This window comes from Galeopterus variegatus, unplaced genomic scaffold (genome assembly GCF_000696425.1).
Source record: "Galeopterus variegatus unplaced genomic scaffold, G_variegatus-3.0.2 Scaffold142, whole genome shotgun sequence".
Taxonomy (NCBI): domain Eukaryota; kingdom Metazoa; phylum Chordata; class Mammalia; order Dermoptera; family Cynocephalidae; genus Galeopterus; species Galeopterus variegatus.
Window position 1 is genome coordinate 698,856 of NW_007726253.1, and position 20,939 is coordinate 719,794.

A 20,939-nucleotide genomic window follows, 5' to 3' on the forward strand; every position below is an offset into this window, starting at 1 on the left:
TTTTTTTTTTTTTTTTTTTTTTTTTGTCTTTTTTGAGATCGGCCGCACTGTGCTCAGCCAGTGAGCGCACCGGTCATCCCAGTGAGCGCACCGGTCATCCCTATATAGGATCCGAACCCGCGGTGGGAGCGCTGCTGCGCTCCCAGCACTGCACTCTCCCGAGTGCGCCACAGGTTCGGCCCAGATGTACTTACTTCTGAACTCTGTTTACATAAGTGAGAAACAGACTTCAATCTTGTATAAACCACTGATATTTGGGGTTTTCTGTCATAGCCAAACATAATCCTAGCTGATTCAAAAGTTATGGAACATTTCTGACACCTCTTTGAAGCATCTCTAATTTCTATATCCCTTATTGGAACAACACCAAATTTGAATTATAGTATTTTTCATATTTTTTTTTCTTTCTTTTTCTTTTATAGCCTAACACTGAAATTTTTAATGATTTCTTATATTATATAGTTAGAGAGCTGTGTCACTAACTAAAGCATAAACTTAAGCTACTGGGTCTTCCTCATTTCTGCACCACCCCCAGGCCTGGCGCATGCAGCTTTTCTCTTCTTATTTCTTTTCACAACTTGCTAAACATTACAAATGACCTGTGAAATGGTTATGGAGGAAGAAAAAAGACAAAGGATAAATAATCTGAACAATTTACAAACTGGGTTTTATATAATTTGGGACCCTATTCACCTTTGACTCTAATGGAAATGTGGTAAGGAGCATGATGGTCAAACACTCACACTGAAATGGGAAAAAGAAAAATAAACAGCTTAGACTGTTGGGGTAAAATGGAACTCTTTCGTTGACAGCCTAAGTTCTTTTGCAACTGACAAAGAGCCCCTGCTGGAGGTTTCCAAGTTTCTGGATTTTTACCTTTGCTTTTTCAAAGTCCAGGTCTTTGCCAATGGTGGTGAGCAGGCGACACAGGCACTCCAGAGATTCCTCATCGTGGTTCTTTAGCAGCTTCACCACACAGTCATGCATGATGGCTTCCGTCAGCATTTTGAGTTTAAAGAGTTCTCCAATAAACTTGATGTTACCAATGGATCTCCGCCGGGCTTTGTCCTTGGCTTCTTCCAGTTCATCATGAAGTCTCGTCCTTTCCTCTGGCTGTTGTGTAAGGAGGAATAATAGTATCTTGATGATGAAAGCTTTACTGCATGATACACACTGATATTCATGGTCCTTACCCTTGCTGGGGGTTGGATGCCCACTGAGAATCTGACAGCAACTATGGACCTACTCCTCAGAAAACTGAACTATACTCAAAAGTCTGCATCAATTTCAGATTTCTGGAATACAGCAACCACCTCTCTGCCCTAGCCTAGTCTGAATCCCTGGCTTGGAGGGTTGAGTTACTCTAACATTTAGCACTAGAAGGAACAAAGAATTCTCCTAAGTATCAATATGGTATCTCTTCATGAAAAAAAGGATACAGGCAACTCTTAAGGTAGTCGAGGGATGCTGTATCCAGCTCCATGAAAATTCTGCTTAAAACTCAAAGTGCACAAGGACTGTCTTACTGTGAAAATACTTACAGCACTGGCTGCCTCAAGTTCTTTCTGCTTCTTCTCAAAGACATCATCATCTGCTTTATCTTTTTCAAACTCCTTCTGGCAACGGTTCAGTAGCAGCTTCCGGAAATTCACTGTGTTACCAGGCTTGTCTGCCATGGGTACTTTCAGCTGCGTCCAGACAGAAAAATGTAAAAGTAGCAAGATTACTTAAAGACATTCAAAATACCTATTTTTATTGTGCAAAATACTGCTTACTAAACCACAGTTAAGCATTCTACAAGAGGTATATAATTTAAGGCATTTCATAATTCAACATTAAGATGTCTTTAATTTTACACAGAGAAGACAGACATTCTTCTCATGTAAATGTACAGTACCTTTTATGGCCATAGCTATGCCTCTAGCTGACTTGGAAATCCATGTTATATCATTGGAACTATGACCCTACACTTTTTTTCTTTTTAAACTACCATTCTAAGTGTTTTAGTTTAGAGGAACAAATAGACACAACGTAAAGCAGGGGAGAATTTCATGGGCATAGGAAACTGCTACAGTAGGTGAGATCCTTATTCTAGAAAGAAGTAGAGGACAGGACATTGAGGATTTTTGAGATGTCTTTCTTCAGTGGAATGTCATAACACTGTAATTCTAGTAGTACTTACCTTAATTATCAATATAGTATGTTTACTGATTTTTTCTTATGTGCCAAAAGAAAATACTAGCTCTCCAAAACTTTGGACTAACAAATAGCCATTTTAGAAACATTTTTTCAACACACAGAAAGGCCCAGACGGAGGGCTATTTGGAGGCAAGAGGCTTACAAGGTTTTTATTTAAATCTAGTAACAATTGCTTTCTAGTAACTGTATTAACTCCCATCTTCAAGGTTACTTGTAACCAAATACAGAGATGTTCCTGAGTGTGTTTGGAATATAAAGACAGCAAACTGCAGCAGTGATTCTGATACAACATTCTATTTTACAGATTAAATCTCACTGAGCAACATTTTGAAAAGCTATTGCATAACATGGCAAATGGTTTTTCTGGAATTACAAAGTGGCTCCCCAAGTTCTGAAATGTATGCATGGTCTTTGCCCTAGGCCTGGCCCACAATATATCAACTATAAAGAGATATTTCCTGAACTGTGGATTTACTGTGTGGAAAATGGAAGAAATATGGACAACAGTAGGAAAATCCAAGCCACTTCCATATGGTGAGAGAGACATGTGTTAAAATAAGTACATGCACTTCCAATAAAAGTCAGAAAGATGAAATAAATACCACTTGTGATCGTTTGGTTGACAGGAACAAATAGAAATGACATAAGGCAAAGGAGATGTTGAAAGAGCCAGGTTAAGTATCAAAAGATTTGCTTACAAAGGCAATTCTCATAACCCAAGTTACAGTTTCATCATCTAACACAAGGGAAGTACAGTACCTGTGTCCAAATGGGAGGGCAGCTTTGAGCATCGAATAAAATAGGTTTTGTGGAAGCTCTTTAATAAGTCACAGATAAGTAAGCTGTAACTGGGGTGTATGGAACACTGAAATTGAAAGAGTACTAGGAACTGAGTCACAAAATTAGGGTTTGAATCCCAGCTCTATAACTAATCAACTGTGTTAATCTGAGCAAGTTACCTCATTGAGCTTCAGTCCCTTCATCTGCAAAAGTAGACATTTTAACGACTGTAGATTGAAGGAGATTATAAAATAGCTGTTGAAATGGGAGTTTTAGAAATAGTCATAATCCTACATATGCCATGTGACTTTGGCCAAGTTATTTAGCTTCACCAAAACTGTTTCTTTTTCATTTTGGGGGGGATAATAACCTCTATCTCTTAGGACTGTTGGAAGGATTGAATGAGATAGTCTAGGTAAAGCACATAGTAGAGGCTGACACATAATAAGGGCCCAATAAACAACTAACATATTTAAACACCTGGAGCTATATCTGACATATCTATGACTAAAAACTAAGAGTAACCTATTTTGTAATAACACAGCTACCAAAGAAAGGATATAAGCAAAGTTAGCTCACTGAGAAATGAGAGAATCACAAAAAGCGAGAGAAATGATATCTGCTACCCTAAAACAACGATCAAGGAAAATTTCACATGTATACAGCATAAAGAACATGTGATTGTGCACAAGCTTTTCAGATATATTCACAAGTATGAAAACCGAATTATCAGCAGAATGGCCACAGATTTGCAAGAACCTATCTCTAAATGGATAAATGCCAAGTTATGCAGCTCCCTAAGGACTTGTTCTGGAACATGATCTTTATGCTGTCTGGGGATGGTTGACAGGTTGTGGAAATACAGGAATTGGCCAGTGAGAACATATCCTCTGAGAATAGCGATTCATGGAAAATTTGTTTTGTCCTTAAGAAAAGGACACTGTTAAAGTCAGCATATGTTGTCTGCTGGACAGTGGCTGGTCAGGGGACACATTGAAATTGGTTAATTGGAACAGAATATGAAGACTGAATGTCTTAGTCTGCTCGGGCTGATATAACAAAATACCACAGACTGGGTGGCTTAAACAACAGACACTTATTTCTCACAGTTCTGGAGGCTGAGAAGTCCAAAATCAAGATGTTAACAGATTGGGTCCTTGGTGAAGACCCTCCTCCTGGTTTGCAGACTTCCCATTGTGTCCTCACGTGGCAGGGTGAAGCAGCTCTGGTTTCTCTTTCTCTGCTTATAAAGGTACTAATCCCATCACAGGGGCACCCTCATGACCTCATCTAAACGGAATTACCTCCCAAAGGATCCCACCTCCTAAAATCATCACAAAGAGGGTTAGGGCTTCAACCTATGAATTTGCAGGGGGGACACAAACATTCAGTGTGTAACAGCAGACAAGGTAAATGTTTGAATGAAACAGCAAGAATGAAAGGTGATGTGTAGCAGTGAGAAAAGATCTCTTTAGACAACCACAATTTTTATTTAACAATAGTGCATAATCAAAATTGAGATGTTAATTGGTAATGAGCCACAAAAAATGTATACATTGTATAATAATAAAATAATTTTAAAAAAAATCCCATAAAAACAAAACGACAAAATTAGATGTTTTAAGTGTTTTAAATGGGTTGTTTGGGAGATAATTTATTTTTCTCAGGGAGTAAGGGAGTCAGTGGGACTGTTTTAATAAGACTTCTTGATATGCTAGATTCACTAGAAAGCCCCTACCATTTTATTTTCACACAGTAGTAAACTAACAGTGTGGCATTAGTGTGACGAGACCTGTCCACATACAGGTCACTCAGTAATCTCAGGTACGAATGTTGTCAGTGTCAGGTACTAAATTTCTTCAAGCAACAGGACCTGTCCTGCTGACATTTGTTAGTGTTGCAGGCTGACACTTCTTATCCCCTAAAGGATCAAATTCCCAGGGGATCATCAAAGGCTGTCAGATGTGTGATGATTATGGTAGTCAAATGGAGAACAGAAAATGTAAGAACGAGCTTTGGCCTTGCTTAACACACTCGGGATTTTCAATGCTGTCTCAAAATGTAAAGATGCCTGTGGTAACCCATGGCCCAATAGTCATTTTGTCCCTGAAGCATGGGCGGATCTGAGGTAAAGTATTTGGAACTAGTGTAACGTAAGCAAATGGCGCACCTCTGTGCCAGCTCTAAAACTCTGCTGTCTAGAGGGTAGTATACATGTACTCATTTTTAAATTTATTTATTATTATTACTATTATTATTATTATTTCACATTCTAAGATGTTGTTGTGGAGCAGTTGGGGTGGGGAGAGAGGGTGGGAAGCAAAGAAAGGAGGGAAGCAGGGATGAGGTCGAGGCCCACGGCACCTCTCTCATTCCAGCAGGGGAGCCCTGGGCACTTCCAGCAGTGGCTTGGTGGTCATTGCTGGACTGGATATGGACGTTGGGGTGGTGTGGCTGAGGCCCTTGCACCTTCCCTCCCCCTACTGGCTTGGGAGCCTGGGGGGCATCCAGTCCTTCTAGGTTTTATTTATTTTTATTTTTTTTTGTGGCTGGCCAGTATGAGGAACTGAACCCTTGACCTTGGTGTTGCAAAGCTGAGCTCTAACCAGCTGAGCAAACCGGCCAGCCCCCTTATAGGTTTTATAGGTGTTCTCTGGTGGTGTCAGACCTTCACTGCTTAAGAACTTTTTCTATGATCTCTGGGGTTTTTGTTTTTTCTCTCAGTTCCCTGTTGGGATTATTCACTATTCCTATCACTTAAACTCTGTACTGGAACTAATTTCCTGTCCTTTGGTTACTTCTGAAACGGCAGAACTTTTGGTGGGAACCAGCACGTGAGCCCTGTGGTTGAGCTAAATTGTTGCTTTGCTGCTGATTCCCTAGGCAAGGCTTTTTGTGCAGCTCAGGTTTTAACTGTTGACCTTGTAAGCACTTCTGGGTCTTGCAAGGTCTGGTACACCTGGGTTGTGTGGAAACTGTGGTCTGGCCCTGAGTCTCTTCAGCGAACTACACCCCTGCAGTTCTATATTCCTGACTAGTCTCCACTGAGTGGTCCTGTGCTGAATGGAGGGCAGATCAGCTGTCCATGCTGTGCCCCAGTGTTCCCCTGGTGGGCCAGATTCCCCCAACCCTGCACTCCAAACATTTCCCATGGGTGGGCCATGCACTGGTCCCTTGTGATGACTCGCCAGCCTCTATTGGCTTCTTTTTTCAGCTGTCTGTGGCCCCTCACTCCTATGTGGGTTCACAGGAAACCTATCTAGTGGTCTTGCTGGCCTGGGGGCCACCAAGGCCCTCTTCTCCCCTGCAGCCTCCAAGCAACTTCATATTAAGGGCACAGCAGTGGCTTTTGCCAGCTCTTGCTCCATGTGCTCACCAGGGCCTCCTTGAAGTAGTCAGAGCTCAAAATGGTCAGAACAGTCCTTTCTCTCATTGTGGCTTCTACTGCCTTCATAAACTCTGTAGAGGTCTCTCTCCTCCTCTTCCCCTGAGCTCTAGTGGCCCAAGCTCGGCAGTCATTGCTTTTTAATAGTTGTAAATTGGTTGATTGTGGGAGAGGGTGACACTGGGTACTGTCTATTCTGCCATCTTGACCAGAAGTCTCAGTAATCTACTCTTAAATGTGAAGTAAACAGCAATAAAACAGCTGTTCAAATATAATTCCTGAGTCCATGGTGACATATTATCTTCTATCAGTGGTTCTATTCTGACCTTAGTAAATCACCTGCTAAAAATGTGGCACACGGGCCGGCCCGGTGGCGCACTGCTACAGTGCGCTGCTTGGGAGCGCGGCGGCGCTCCCGTCGAGGGTTCAGATCCCACATACAGACCGGTTCCCGCTCACTGGCTGAGCGAGGGGCGGGCGCAGCACCGAGGGTTGCGATCCCGTTGCCGGTCCCGGTCCGGTATGGGAGCGACACTGAGGGTTGCGGTCCGTTGCCGGACACGAAAAAAGACAAAAAGGAAAAAAAAAAAAAAATGTGGCACAGCCCTCTACGTTTCTTAAGACTATAGATCAGGTCAAAGACCTTGCAATTAAACATGTGGGTGGCTTAGTAAAATATATTAATAATGAAGTTATGTAAATAACTTAACGACTGCAATGGATAGGGAAAGAGTATTACTACTTCCACTAGGTACTGGTTTAATTTTTTATTTACTGTCTTCAATTTCTCTTATTCTGTTGGGAGGTATCATTTGTCAAACTAATAATTACTTTAAAGAAGAAAAAAGTACCCATGGTCTGGAAGGTTTGGAAAATGCTGCACACAGTAGATCTTTCTTGTTTAACTTCACGAGAAATGTTAGCATAGTAAACAGAAACTTGAAGGGAAGAAACCGACTTAAGCTAGATTTCATTTCTTTTTTAAAGAGTACAAAATAATATAGCACACTCTCATGTATTCATCACCCAGATTTGTCAAATTTTAACATTTCACCGTATTTGCTTTACATGTTTTACTTTTTTTTTTTTTTCCCTTTTTGTCTTTTTTCGTGTCCGTACTCGGTGCTGCGCCCACACCTCGCTCAGCCAGTGAGCGGGAACCGGTCTGTATGTGGGATCCGAACCCTCGGCGGGAGCGCTGCCGCGCTCCCAAGCGACGCACTGTAGCAGTACGCCACCGAGCCGGCCCTACATGTTTTACTTTTAAAGAAACTAAACAAAGCTCAAGAGCCCATACTTTTTTAAAACTTTTCACTCTATTGCCTGGTTTTTTTAAAAAAAACTTTTAAAGGCTCAGCTCAATGAATTATGACAAAGCAAACTTCCATAAACACTACCAGGTACAGCAACAGATTGAGAAACAAAACACTGATGGCCTCCCAGAAGCCCAACCTGAATACTCCTTCCAAAGCATTACCACCTCCCTGCCTCCAAAGTTACAAAGGCCTCCTAGACGTTTATAATAATCACTTCCTTGCTTTTTTTGTTTTACAAAAAAAAACATGTATCCCCTAACACCATAGACAGGCATCCCCAAATGCCATAGTTTATTTCTGTTTCACTTGAACTTTAAATAAATCATAGTATCAGCAGATTCAACCAACCGCGGATTGAAGGTATTTTTAAAAAATAAAAAATAATACAAAATTTAAAATATAGTATAACTATTTACATAGTGTTTACACTGTATTAGGTATCATAAGTAATCTAGAGATGATTTAAAGTATACAAGAGGATGTACATAAGTTATATGCAAATATTATACCATTTTATACAAGGGACTTGAGTATCCGAGGATTTTGGTATCTGTGGGGAGTCCTGGAACCAATCCCCTGAAGATGCTGAGGGACTACTGTAGTTGCAGTTCAGGTTCATTGTCCTTGTATAAACATACAACAATTTATTGATCCATTCTACTACGGATAAGTACTATTTCAAGTTTTTTTCCACTATGAAAAACTGCTACAAATATTTTTGTGTATGTCCTAAGAATGGAAATGCTGGTTATAGCAGAAAAATAACTTCAGCTTTAGTATATAATGCTTAAATCTTTTCCAAAGTGGTTGTTGCAATTTACATTCCTACTAGCAGCATGTGAGAGTTCTTGTTGCTTCACATATTTGTCAATACCTGGTAAAATTAGCAATCTGGGGGCTGGCTGATAGCTCACTTGGCTATAGTGTGGTGCTGATAACACCAAGGTCAAGGGTTTGGATCCCCTTACCAGACAGCAGCCCCCCCCAAAAAGTTAGCAATCTGGTATTTTCAAATGGTTTTGTTTTGTATCCAGCTGATTAATCTTTTCACATTTGTCTATCATTTGGATAACCTCTTTTCTGAAGTATCTGTGTAAGACTCTTGTCCATTTAAATAACTGAGTTATTTTCTTATTGATTTGTAACAGATTTTTAGAAAAATGTCTGATATAAGCCTTTTTTTGGATTTTTGTGTTGTAATTATGTACTCCTAACATGTATGCAGCTTGCACTTCATTCTCTTGATATCCTTTGGTGAAAAAATATTCCTGATTTTATTTTTATTTATTTATTTATTTTTAAAAAGATGACCAGTAAGGGGATCTGAACCCTTGACTTGGTGTTGTCAGCACCACGCTCACCCAGTGAGCCAACCGGCCATCCCTATATAAGGGATCCGAACCCAGGGCCTTGGTGTTATCAGCACTGCACTCTCCCAAGTGAGCCACGGGCCAGCCAAAATATTCCTAATTTTAATCTAGCCCAATTTACCAATTGTTCCTCAATTTATGTGGGGTTATGTGTCAATAAACCCATCCAAAGTTGAAAATAATATGTCAAAAGAAAATGCATTTAATACACCTAACCTACCAAACATTGTAGTTTAGCCTAGCCTCCTTAAATGTACTCAGAACACTTACATTAGCCTACAGTTAGGCAAAATCATCTAACACAGACTATTTTATAATACAGTGTTGACTATCTACTGTGCTACAAGTGAAAACAGGATAGCTGTATGGGTACTCAGTGTATGGTTTCTACCGAATGTGTATCATTTTTGCAGCATCATAATGTCAAGTCGAAAAATCCTAAGTCAAACCATCATAACTCCAGGACTATCTGTACAGTGATTTTTGTGTGCTGATTAAGAAAACTTCAGGCTAATTATTATTCTTTTTAATATTATCTCCCCGTCTACGGCCATACCACCCTGAACGCGCCCGATCTCGTCTGAATATTATCTCCCCCTCCCCCCCGGCTATTTTTTATCTTTTGTTGTTAGTAGCTTTACTAGGACTAGCCTAAAAGCTTTCTTTCATTTTTATTTTTAAAATTCATTCTTTGGGTTTGTAAGAAATCTTTTGAATCTTTGGCTTTACTATATCAGCATTATGAAAAATTTATCAGCCATTCTCTTCAGTTATTACTTGTTTTCACTCTATAACCTCTTTTCCTGGGATTCCAACTAAAGCAAAGTTAGATCTATTTCCTGAATTCTACCTCTTACCCTCCTTTTGTGTTTTTCTTTTGGTCTCTTTGTGCTTTATTGCGGATACTTTCTATGGACCTATCTTCTAGTTCATAATTCTCTTTAGCTGTGTTAGATCTGTTACTAAATCCATCCATTAGATTCTTGATTTTATTATAAAATTCAGTTCTAGAATTTGTATTTGCTTCTTTCATATACTTTCTAGTTCTCTATTAAAATTTACAATCTTGTCTTTATTCCCTTGAACATATTAAGTATAGTCATTTTTTTTTTTTTTTTTTTAAGATGACGGGTAAGGGGATCTCAACCCGTGGCTTGGTGTTGTCAGCACCAGGCTCAGCCAGTGAGCAAACCGGCCATCCCTATATAGGATCCGAACCCGTGGCCTTGGTATTATCAGCCCCACACTCTACCGAGTGAGCCGCGGGTCGGCCTTAAGTATAGTCATTTTTTTTTTCTTTTTTTTAAGATGACGGGTAAGGGGATCTCAACCCGTGGCTTGGTGTTGCCAGCACCAGGCTCAGCCAGTGAGCAAACCGGCCATCCCTATATAGGAACCGAACCCGTGGCCTTGGTATTATCAGCACCACACTCTACCGAGTGAGCCGCGGGTCGGCCTTAAGTATAGTCATTTGAAGTCTGTGTCTGATATAGTCAGCATCTGGACTCCCTGTGGGACGCTTGTTTGTTGCTGGATTCTCATTCATGCTGTCTTTTTTCCTTGAGTGCCTGATTATTTCTAACAGTGTGATAAATGTTTCATTTGAAAAATCAGTCATGAAAATGATTTGAAGACTATATGAGAATCTCTAAAAATGTTTTTTTGCTTGCTTCTCTTGCACGTACTTAGGAGGCCTAACAATCTGAAATCACTGTAATTCAAATTTAAGGATTAAGATGATTTGATGTTAAGTTTCAGTCCCTGTGAGAACTGGTCAATTTCTGCTCACTCTTACTCCAAGTATACAGTCCTTTAGGATCCCAACCTAAAATAGATGAGGATTTACTAGAGCTTCTTCCTTTAGGTGGGCCTTGGTTCCAACTTTTGTCCTTCCTGGAAAATGAGTTGTTCAAGACGTCTAGGTGCATCTTCTAGGGGAAAGTTTCACCAAATGTCTCACTTTCTTCTTTGAATTTCTAGCTTATCTAGGATTTTAGCTATAGTAATTCTAGCATGTCTTAGCTCTCCTGATGCTGTCATGATTTTTTTTTTTTTTTTTTTTTAATTTTTTTTGGCTGGACAGTAAGGGTATTTGCTCTTGATCTTGCTGTTGTAACAATGTACTCTAAAAAACAGCTAACCAACCAGCCTCTTTAAGACTTTTGTGAACAGCTTTCTTAATTGTCCTCAAAGGAAGGTGGCTTGAATTACCTAACCTGACATTACCAGAAGCCCTAATACTTGCTCCAACACTTTTCCTTAATCTGATCTTGCTGTTGTAACAATGTACTCTAAAAAACAGCTAACCAACCAGCCTCTTTAAGACTTTTGTGAACAGCTTTCTTAATTGTCCTCAAAGGAAGGTGGCTTGAATTACCTAACCTGACATTACCAGAAGCCCTAATACTTGCTCCAACACTTTTCCTTAATCTTACTTCCTTCTCTCCCTTATTTCAAATTTGATGTTTATTATTTCCAATTCATTTAATTTTATTGTACATATATTTAATGAATAATAATTTTATTTTGCATATTATAAAACTTCATTAAATGGTGTCATGTCGTCCTGCTTCTGAGGCTGATTCATGCCAATACATTTAGTACTGTTTCCTTAATTTTAAATTCTATGGTATATATATTACTATTCAAATCCACTGATGAAAAAAACATGGTAGCAGACTCCTATTGCCTGTTGAGGCATATTTCAGTTGTTCCTTACTACTCACCGTTAAAACCAATATACAATAAATATTCTTATACGATTCCTTGAGCACACTTGGAAATTTCTCTGAGGTATATAAGAAGAAGTGAAATTGCTGGGGAATAGTATATAAACATCTTGCAACATTATTGTACAATTAGTCTCCAAAGGTGTTGTATTCATCTTTGCCAGGACTCAAAACAGTTTTTTTTCAACCTAGTGGGAATAAATTGTATAAAATTGTGGTTTTTCTTACCATTTCCCTAATAATGAATAACAATGAATATCTTTTCTTATGTTTAATGGCCAATGGATCTTCATTTCTATGAATTGCCCATTTTTTTATTGGGCTGTTTTTTTTTTTTTTTTCTTATTGATTTACTAATTTTTCCTCTTAATTCTGGATTCTAATATCTGGTCAATAATATGCGATCCAAACAGATTCTTCCAGGCTGTGACTTTATCTTTTTATTTATTTACAGTATCTTTCAGTATATCAAAGATTATAAATTTTAACAATCAAATTTAATATTTTTCCTTAATGAATTGTTCATTTAGCTTCATGTTAAAAAAACCTTTCCTTATTCAAAGTTCATGAAGATAGTCTTCCCTCAATTACCTTCTAAAAGTTTAGCTTTTCATATTTAGATTTTCATTACTCGTATGATTGTTTGATGTCTGTATTTGTTTTATACTAAGAACCTATGGCTATTCCCATTGCCACCATTTTATTTCAGGCTCTCAGGACCTCAAAAGTAAATCAGCTAGGGACAGCAGTTATCTTGAAGGAAGAGGGAATAGTATAGTTCTAATTACTGAACAGGGTATAAGTTGTGCTCTCGTTGCTGATATACAATGAGCTATACACTAATGATTTATACACCTTTCTGTGTGCATGTTGCAGTGGTGTGCTGAAGCTCGTTCATACTTGTTCATGAGAGCCAACTGTTAAATAGGAATTTTGTGAATCAGTTATCAAACTGTCAGTAGCTTAAAATCGGCCCTGAAGAGTGTATTTACATCATGAAATTGGTAATCAGAAAAAATGAGGATTTTTTTCTTCTCCTACATAACATGCCTGTCTGTTATATTTCAATAAAAAAAGTTCAAAAGGTAAAAAACATACTCTTTGGTATAAAATATACCTTTGGGGGATTTTGTGCTAAGGAAATAAAAGCACCAAAATGTAAGGATAAATATATCAGACATTTATTACAACACTGTTTATGGCTGCAAAAACAAAAACAAACAAAATCTAGAAACAACATGAGAGATGGAGAGAGAGAGAGAGAGAGGGAGAAATGGCTGGATAAATTATGGTATATACATATTATGAAATATTATGCAACTGCTGAAAAAGTATGAATAAAATTTATCTGTAATGACCAAGAGGGAGGCCCAAAACATTAAGTGAAAAAAAAGCAAATTGCAAAACAATTTACATATTATAATCCAATTAAAGCGAAAGCAAAAATTACCTTCTTTATACATATGCGTATGTATGTTTTCATATGATTTTATGAATACAGAGAAAATTGTAGAAGGTTACATTAAAACCATTCACATTGATTGTCTTATAGGAAAGGGGGAATTAACTGGCTGTGGTTACAAATGGAGAATACTAACTTTTTCTGTGTATAGCTCTATATTGCTTGACTTGTTCAAATAGGCTCTTATTTTCTAATTTAAAGTAATCCAATAAAGATTTAAGAAGTCTCATAAGTGGTCAGCTTGCTTATAATTTCTTCCTATCCCAATCCAATTTGCACTTACTAACAGGCCTTTTGAAAGATCATTTTCATCAATGTCACTTCTCTATCAAAATACACTGCCTATAGGATAAAATCCAAAATTGGGAAAGAGTACTATGATCCAGATCACACTTTATCACAGGATGTCACAGGAAGACCACAGGATGTTACAGCTGCCAAAATGAAAATGAGGGGCATGAGATGGAAAATCAGTTTGCTTCCAAATAACTACGGCACTTTAGAAGGCAATACGACAAGTGATCGAGCTAAATAATCCTGAGTTTGGATTCTAGCACTGCCGCTTGATAGTTATGTCACCTTGACCAAGTTATATATCCTTTCTAAGTCTCAGATTCTGATTCAGTATAGTGGGACTAACAAAACTGAACTTTTAGGGTTACAATAACCATTTAAAATAATACGTATAAAGCATCTACCCATATTGTAACCTAGTAGGTGCTGAATAGGTAGGTAGTGCTGTTATTATAATCATTCTCATTCTATAGCCAGCACTTCAAGACCTTCACAATTCATACCTAGATGGTTTTCCATCACCAATATAGTTTATTTACCGCTCACAACAGGCCAAATACTGAGCTAGAAACTTTACAAACTCAATCTTACTTAATTTACTTCAATTAATTTTGTCCTTACAATACCTGAAGTTGTATGACTTAAATCTTATTTTATGAATTAAAAATTGAGACTTAAAGTTTAGTAACTATACTAACGTTATAAAATTAGCAAGTGGCAGAGTAGAAACTTAGTTTTTAATTCTAAAGTTTAAATTTTAAGTACAGAATTGTGAGACTCCAAAGCCAGTGTGTGTAACCATGATGCCATGCTTGCTGTTTCAGATTTGAATCTGCCTGGAGTATTATCTTTCTTCTCTCTACCTGTTTCCCCATCATCCCAGGTCCAACTCAAACACTTGATTCATAAAACTTTGTTACTCTCCCACCCAATACGGTGATTTCTCTTTCTTCCAACTTATTTATTTTTTGGTCTAAGCCATCCATTCAGGCAGCAACATACAACTACATCACAAAAACCTTATAAGTGATTTTTTCTTCGAAATGCTGTGTTTTCAATATGGATTTTGAATTCCTCGAAGACAGAATATGTAACTTTTCCAACTCGCAACAGACTTACCTACCTCTGAAACAGGTACTCAAAAATACTGGTAGAACGACAGAATTTTTCATTTTCATAGCTTGTTTCTAAGAAGCGAGGCATGATGACAGTGAGTTGTGACAATTAAGAAAAAACCCAAATGTTAAAGGACACACATTTCTGATACAAGTACCTTAGTAACGGTAACAGGAAGAGAAAACACAGATGGTACATGGCAGTTTTATGACTGCAGAATAGAGGAGGACAATGAACACTAATCAGAAGCTCTTTGGTCTCCCATTCTGTCTTGCCCTAGATTTGACAGGCTGTGGAGATTAAATGGCTGTGGACAATGTTAAAGAGAGAGAAATCTAACAGTTTCTAAGAGATAAAATTATCAGTTTTTGTCCCTCAGTTTTTGACCCTCTTTGACCATAAGACAACTATCCATTCATTTTCACAGAGGCTAGAATGAGAGCCAACATGATTTCTAATTTGAAATTTAATTAAATATGGAAGTAAGCATTTGCTTTATCTCTATAACATCCCCCAAAAACTGGTTACCCAAGACAATAATTTTCACATTACTAATTTAAAGCGTACTCGATCTTCCTCACATTGGGTCCATCTCATGCCCATTTCATCTAGTCTCCATATACCCTCCGGAGGTGACTACACATTTTCATAAAGTAAGATTCTCTTTATACTGTGAAGATATTATACTAACAAGTGCTAAAAATATATTCTCCCCTTTACGTTGCCCCAATAACACTTCTGGGAAGAATGTGTAGTGAGGGGAGAATATACCTCTTGGAGATTTCTGGTTTTACTCCTTCCTCTCTTCTTACCGTTACTAGACATCGACACATGTTTGCGTAAGCCACAGAGAAACTGGGTTCATCAATAGCCTTCTCAAAGACCAGGTCAATGACTCCTTTCAGCCGCTCTTCTGTGTCAACAGTAAGTCCTGACACTTGCTTCATCAGTTGATTGAACATCTGTGGTGTCAGTTTATTCAAGATACTTCGAACTTTTCTAAAAAGTTCCTAGAAGGGCCACAAAAAAGAAAAAAATATTACAGTAACTGTGACAGTATGATGTTTTCTGTAAAAATTAATTTTTAAAATTAATTTATAATTTCAACTTCTCTATTTAACTAGTATTGAGAACTAGTCACAGAAATAATTAAATCCACCTATTTTAACAAATAGCCAAAAATTATACCACCCTCTTTTCACTACTGGTGAGAATTCTAGGAACTATGTAGTCACACTTTGCTGGTAGAAGCATCATCTGGTACATTTCTTGGGACAATTTGACAACATGTATCAAAAGCTTTAAAACTGTAGATGTGCCCTTTGAACCAGTAATTATACTTTTAGAAATTTATTCATATTTAGGGATAGGTAAAAATATTTTAGCCACAATAATTTCCATCATAACCTTTTATAAAAAATAACTTCAGTGTACAAAAATAGTAATTTGTTTAAATTACGGTATAATATACATTATGGTATGGAATACAAGCCAGGAGTCTTTAAAATTATATTGTAGAAACTCCCATCAAGTTAGGAATAGAAGGGACCTTCCTCAACTAGAAAAAGGGCATCTACCACCCAACTTAATGGTATAAGTCTGAATGCTTTCCCTTAAGATGGGAATAAGGCAGAAAAGTTTGTTTTCACCATTCCTATTCAATTTCATATTACAGGGCAATAAAACAAAGAAAAAGGAATAAAAGATGTACAGACTGAAAAGGAAGAAATGAAATTCTCTATGTACAAATGATATAACTGTCTGCATAGAAAATCATAAGGAAGCTACAAAAATAGCTACTAGAAGTAATAAGTGAGTCTAGCAATTGTAGGATACAATGTCGAAGTGCAAATACAAGCTGCATTTCTATATATAAGCAATGAATAAACAGAACTTAAAAATTTTTAAAGTACCATTTACAATCACACTAAAAACAATGAAATAGTTAAAAATCTACCAAAATGTCCACAGGAGATATATGATAAAAACTGTAAATCACTAATGAAAGAAATCAAAGAGGACTTAAATAATCATGTTCATGTATTAGAATCATTATTGTTAACGACTGTCAGTTTTCCCCAAAGTGACTGACACCGATTTAACACAATCTACATCAAACTCTTAGTAGTGCTTTTTGGTTTTTTGGTAGAAATCAAGAAGCTGATTCTACACCTTAAATGGAAAGACAAACTAGAAGAGCTTATAGAATTTGGAGGAAAAAAAAAAACTTAGCTGGAGAACTCACACAATCCAATTTTAACACTCACTATAGGAAGTTATTATATAAAGACAGTGTGATATTGGCCAGAGGACAGACAGTTCAATGGAACAGAATGAAGAGTCTAGAAATAGACTTGCACACATATGGTGAATTGGTTTTCAACAAAAACACAAAGGAAATTCAATGGAGAAAGTATAGTCTTTTCAACAAATACACAAAGGAAATTCAATGGAGAAAGTATAGTCTTTTCAACAAATGGTGCCAGAACGACTGGACACCCATAAGAAGTAAAAATAACCTTGATCCATATGTTGTACCTTTTACAAACTCAACTAAAACTAGGTCACAGAACTAAATGTAAAACCTAAACTATAAACTTCTTGAAGACAACACAGGAGAAGAGCTTTGTGTTCCTGGGAGAAAATTTTTACCAAATACACATTTGATAAAGGACTTGTATCCAGAATACACAAAGAACTGAAAATTCAACAATAAGAAATCAAACAATACAATGAAAAAGGGGAAAAGATATGAACAGAAACTTTACCAAAGAAGATCCATGCAAATAACCACAGGAAAATAAGTTAAATATCATTAGTCATTTGGGATGTGCAAATTAAAGCTACAATGAGATACCACCATATATCCATTAGAATGGCTAAAATTTAAAAATCAGAAAATAGCAAAAGGTGGAGAAGATGAGAAATAACTGAAACTCTCATGCATCGCCAGTGGAAATGCAAAATGGTACAACCACTTTGGAAAACAGTTTGCCATTTTCCAATAAAATAATACATGAATCTGCCAAAAGACTCACTAACTCCATAGCTAGGAATTTACCCAAAGAAACAAAAACCTGTGTTCACACAAATCCTATATGTGAAATTTATAACAATTTTACTGATAATTGCTAAAACCTGGAAACTGTGTACTACCCTGTAAAATGATGAACAAATTATGCTATATCTAAACAATGGAATACTACCAGGCAATTAAAAACACCATTTTATCATACATGTAATAACATGGATGAATCCCAAATATACATGCTAAGCGAAAGAAGTCATATTCAGAATGATTCCATTTATATGATATTGTGAAAAAGTCAATACTATAGGAACAGAGAACAGATCAGTGATCGCCAGAGGCAGGCATCAGGGAGAAGGAATGAGTATCAGTATAAAATGGAATTTCCGGAGGGTAATGAAAATGTTCTATGTCTTGACTGTAGTGGCAGTTATATGATGGGGTGTGTTTTTCAACAACTACAGAACTGTACACAAACAGGTAAATTTTACTACATGTAAATTATGCCTCAACAAAAAAATGAAGTTGCAAAAATGCAAGAAACCATAATATAACACCTGGAAAAAATGATTAAATGTTTTGAATTCGGGCCGACCTCGTGGCGCACTCGGGAGAGTGTGGGGCTGGGAGCGCAGCGACGCTCCCGCCGCAGGTTCGGATCCTATATAGGAACGGCCGGTGCACTCACTGGCTGAGCATGGTGCGGGCGACACCAAGCCAAGGGTTGCGATCCCCTTACCGGTCACGAAAAAGACACACACAAAAAAATGTTTTGAATTCTTTAAAAATCTATACCCGAGGGCTGACCCTGTGGCTCACTCGGGAAAGTGCGGCACTGGGAGCACAGCGGCGCTGGGAGTGCCAAGGTCACGGGTTCAGCAAGGCCACGGGTTCGGATCCTATATAGGGATGGCCGGTGCACTCACTGGCTGAGCACGGTGCAGGCTACACCAAGCCAAGGGTTGCGATCCCCTTACCGGTCACGAAAAAGACACACACAAAAAAATGTTTTGAATTCTTTAAAAATCTATACCCGAGGGCTGACCCTGTGGCTCACTCGGGAAAGTGCGGCACTGGGAGCACAGCGGCGCTGGGAGTGCCAAGGTCACGGGTTCAGCAAGGCCACGGGTTCGGATCCTATATAGGGATGGCCGGTGATATGTTAACAGTTTTCTCTAGGAAGGAGATAATCTATTTAAATTTTTAAAAATTACATTGTCAAGTTTTCAGCAACGAGTCAGTATTGCTTTAATAAAGAAAAAAAAGCTGATTAGGGACAGGAGGAAGTAGCCATTGCACCTCTTTCAATTGCCTATATCATCTGAGATAGCATCTTTTAGGTTTAAAATGTTAAACTCTGTTTTACATCAAGAAAAAAAGTCTTCTAATATCTCTATTTTCAGAAGATAATTTAAACCTAGAAAAATAGGAAAATAAACAGGCAATAAACATTTATTGAAAACATTTATTCACTATATCTGATTATCTGCTTGATGTCTGGTACATTCTGTACTGGGTACAAATGAAGCATAAGACACAGTTACTGCCTTCTGCACAATCAATATCTAGCTGCACAAACAAGATATTTACAAATGAAGTGATAAAGTACTAAGGTTAGTTAGGGACCAGGAAAGGGAGTGGTTAAGGTACAAGAGAAGTCAGAGGAACTGTATTAGTCAGGGAATGAATTTAGAAAGAAATAAGAATTGGGCCAGATTATGAAGGACAGAAAAAGCTGGCTAAGTGAAAAGAAAGGGGAGAAGACATTTTGGAAAGGAGAAGACGTTTTAGGAGGGTATTGTTACCAAAGATGTGCTATTTGGGGAATAGAGAGAACAACGTAAATATCAGAGGACTAGTGTTCACTAGTTTGTGAGATAATGACATCTTGAAATGCTATTAACCTAGCCCAGAGAGAAGAGAAAAGATAAAAATCAGTGCTTTAGGTAGGTGAATCAGGCAGCAGCAGTAGGAATGCTGTACCGCAGTGGAGAAAGGAGAGAGAAGAACCAAGAGGTCCCAGAAGAGGAATCACCATAGCAGTGTACGTGGTGGGAGTCCAGATGCGTTGAAAGGCAATGATTTCCTGGAAGGGCTTCAAGGAGACAATGTTTTACACCATACAGGAAGAATAAGGTATTTGGTAGTTGTTCATAATGTTGTTTTAATACAGTGGTAGGAACTAAGTCAGAGTAAAAGTGTTTTCTGGTAGTGGTGGAAACAGTAAAACCATTGTTTTGACAAAGTGGAAAGAAACAGAATAGCAGGAACAACAGGCCAACATGAGCTATACCTATGCAAAGGAAAAGAATAAAAACACCAAAAAAGAGAGGGAATGGCACAAAGCTGCTCTGCATTTAGAAGAAAAAGTGTCAAGAAAAAGAAGGTTGTACTGACCCTGAAAAAGAAGTTTGTTAATTCTCCATTGGATCTGCTGTACCTGTTCACTAAAGAAAATTAATGATAACTGATGTCAATATAATTATTCGTTGTTTCTGAAATAAGGATTAATAATAGGGAGAACTCTGTTACGGAGTAAAGAGAGGCAGATTGCAAATCATAACAACTGGTCTATTCAGTAACCATGACACTGCAGGCAACTTACCTCTTGAAGCTTCAGTTTCCTCATGTGGAAAAAAAGAGACAATACCTACTTCCTCTTCATAGATGTAGTAAAAGTCTAATCTAATACAAGTCCCTTAAATACTAACACAAAACATCTTTTTTCTCAATTATGAAGATCCAGAAGGAATTATTAACCATCTTTATAAGCCACTTACGCCCATTATCACTAAGCAATTGTCAGGGGGATTGGAGAGAAAAATATAGAAGGTTTTTTTTTTTTTTTTTAAACAGTTGAGATATATTGAAATGAGATAGAGGGAAATTTAGGGACTTGATTTCAGTGAATTTGGAGGAAAATGTACCTAGGAACTTTGCGGCAAATGTTTGGGGAAATCACTAGAGAAATAAACAAAGGCAAGCAGCCAATGAAGGTTTGACAGCATGGCTTTTTGACGAATCAATTCATCTTTGTCCTTGCTTTGTTATGAACTACTTTGTTGGTCAGTTTATTCATTTAACAAGTATTTACTGAGCATCTACTATGTATGAGGTTCTGTGTTTGTGCTGAATCAAAAAGATGTCTAAGGCACATCTCTGATCCCAGGAGCATCATTATACCAAGCATATAACCAGGCTCCAGGAACCATGCCAAATACCTCATTTCATCTTCACACTGGCCCTATGAGGTAGTTGCT

At 37.8% G+C, this 20,939-nt stretch overlaps 1 protein-coding gene across 3 annotated transcripts in view; it reads right to left on the bottom strand.

The window, feature by feature from the left end:
- EIF4G3 (eukaryotic translation initiation factor 4 gamma, 3) overlaps positions 1–20,939 on the bottom strand; it is a 196,929-nt gene that overhangs the window by 55,199 nt on the left and 120,791 nt on the right. For all 3 annotated transcript variants that reach the window (XM_008590706.1, XM_008590701.1, XM_008590697.1), the window contains 3 exons: positions 15,464–15,661; positions 1,542–1,688; positions 877–1,113 (listed from right to left, as the gene is read on the bottom strand). In XM_008590706.1, coding sequence (XP_008588928.1) covers positions 877–1,113; positions 1,542–1,688; positions 15,464–15,661 — 582 coding nt within the window. The remainder of the gene's footprint in view (positions 1–876; positions 1,114–1,541; positions 1,689–15,463; positions 15,662–20,939) is intronic.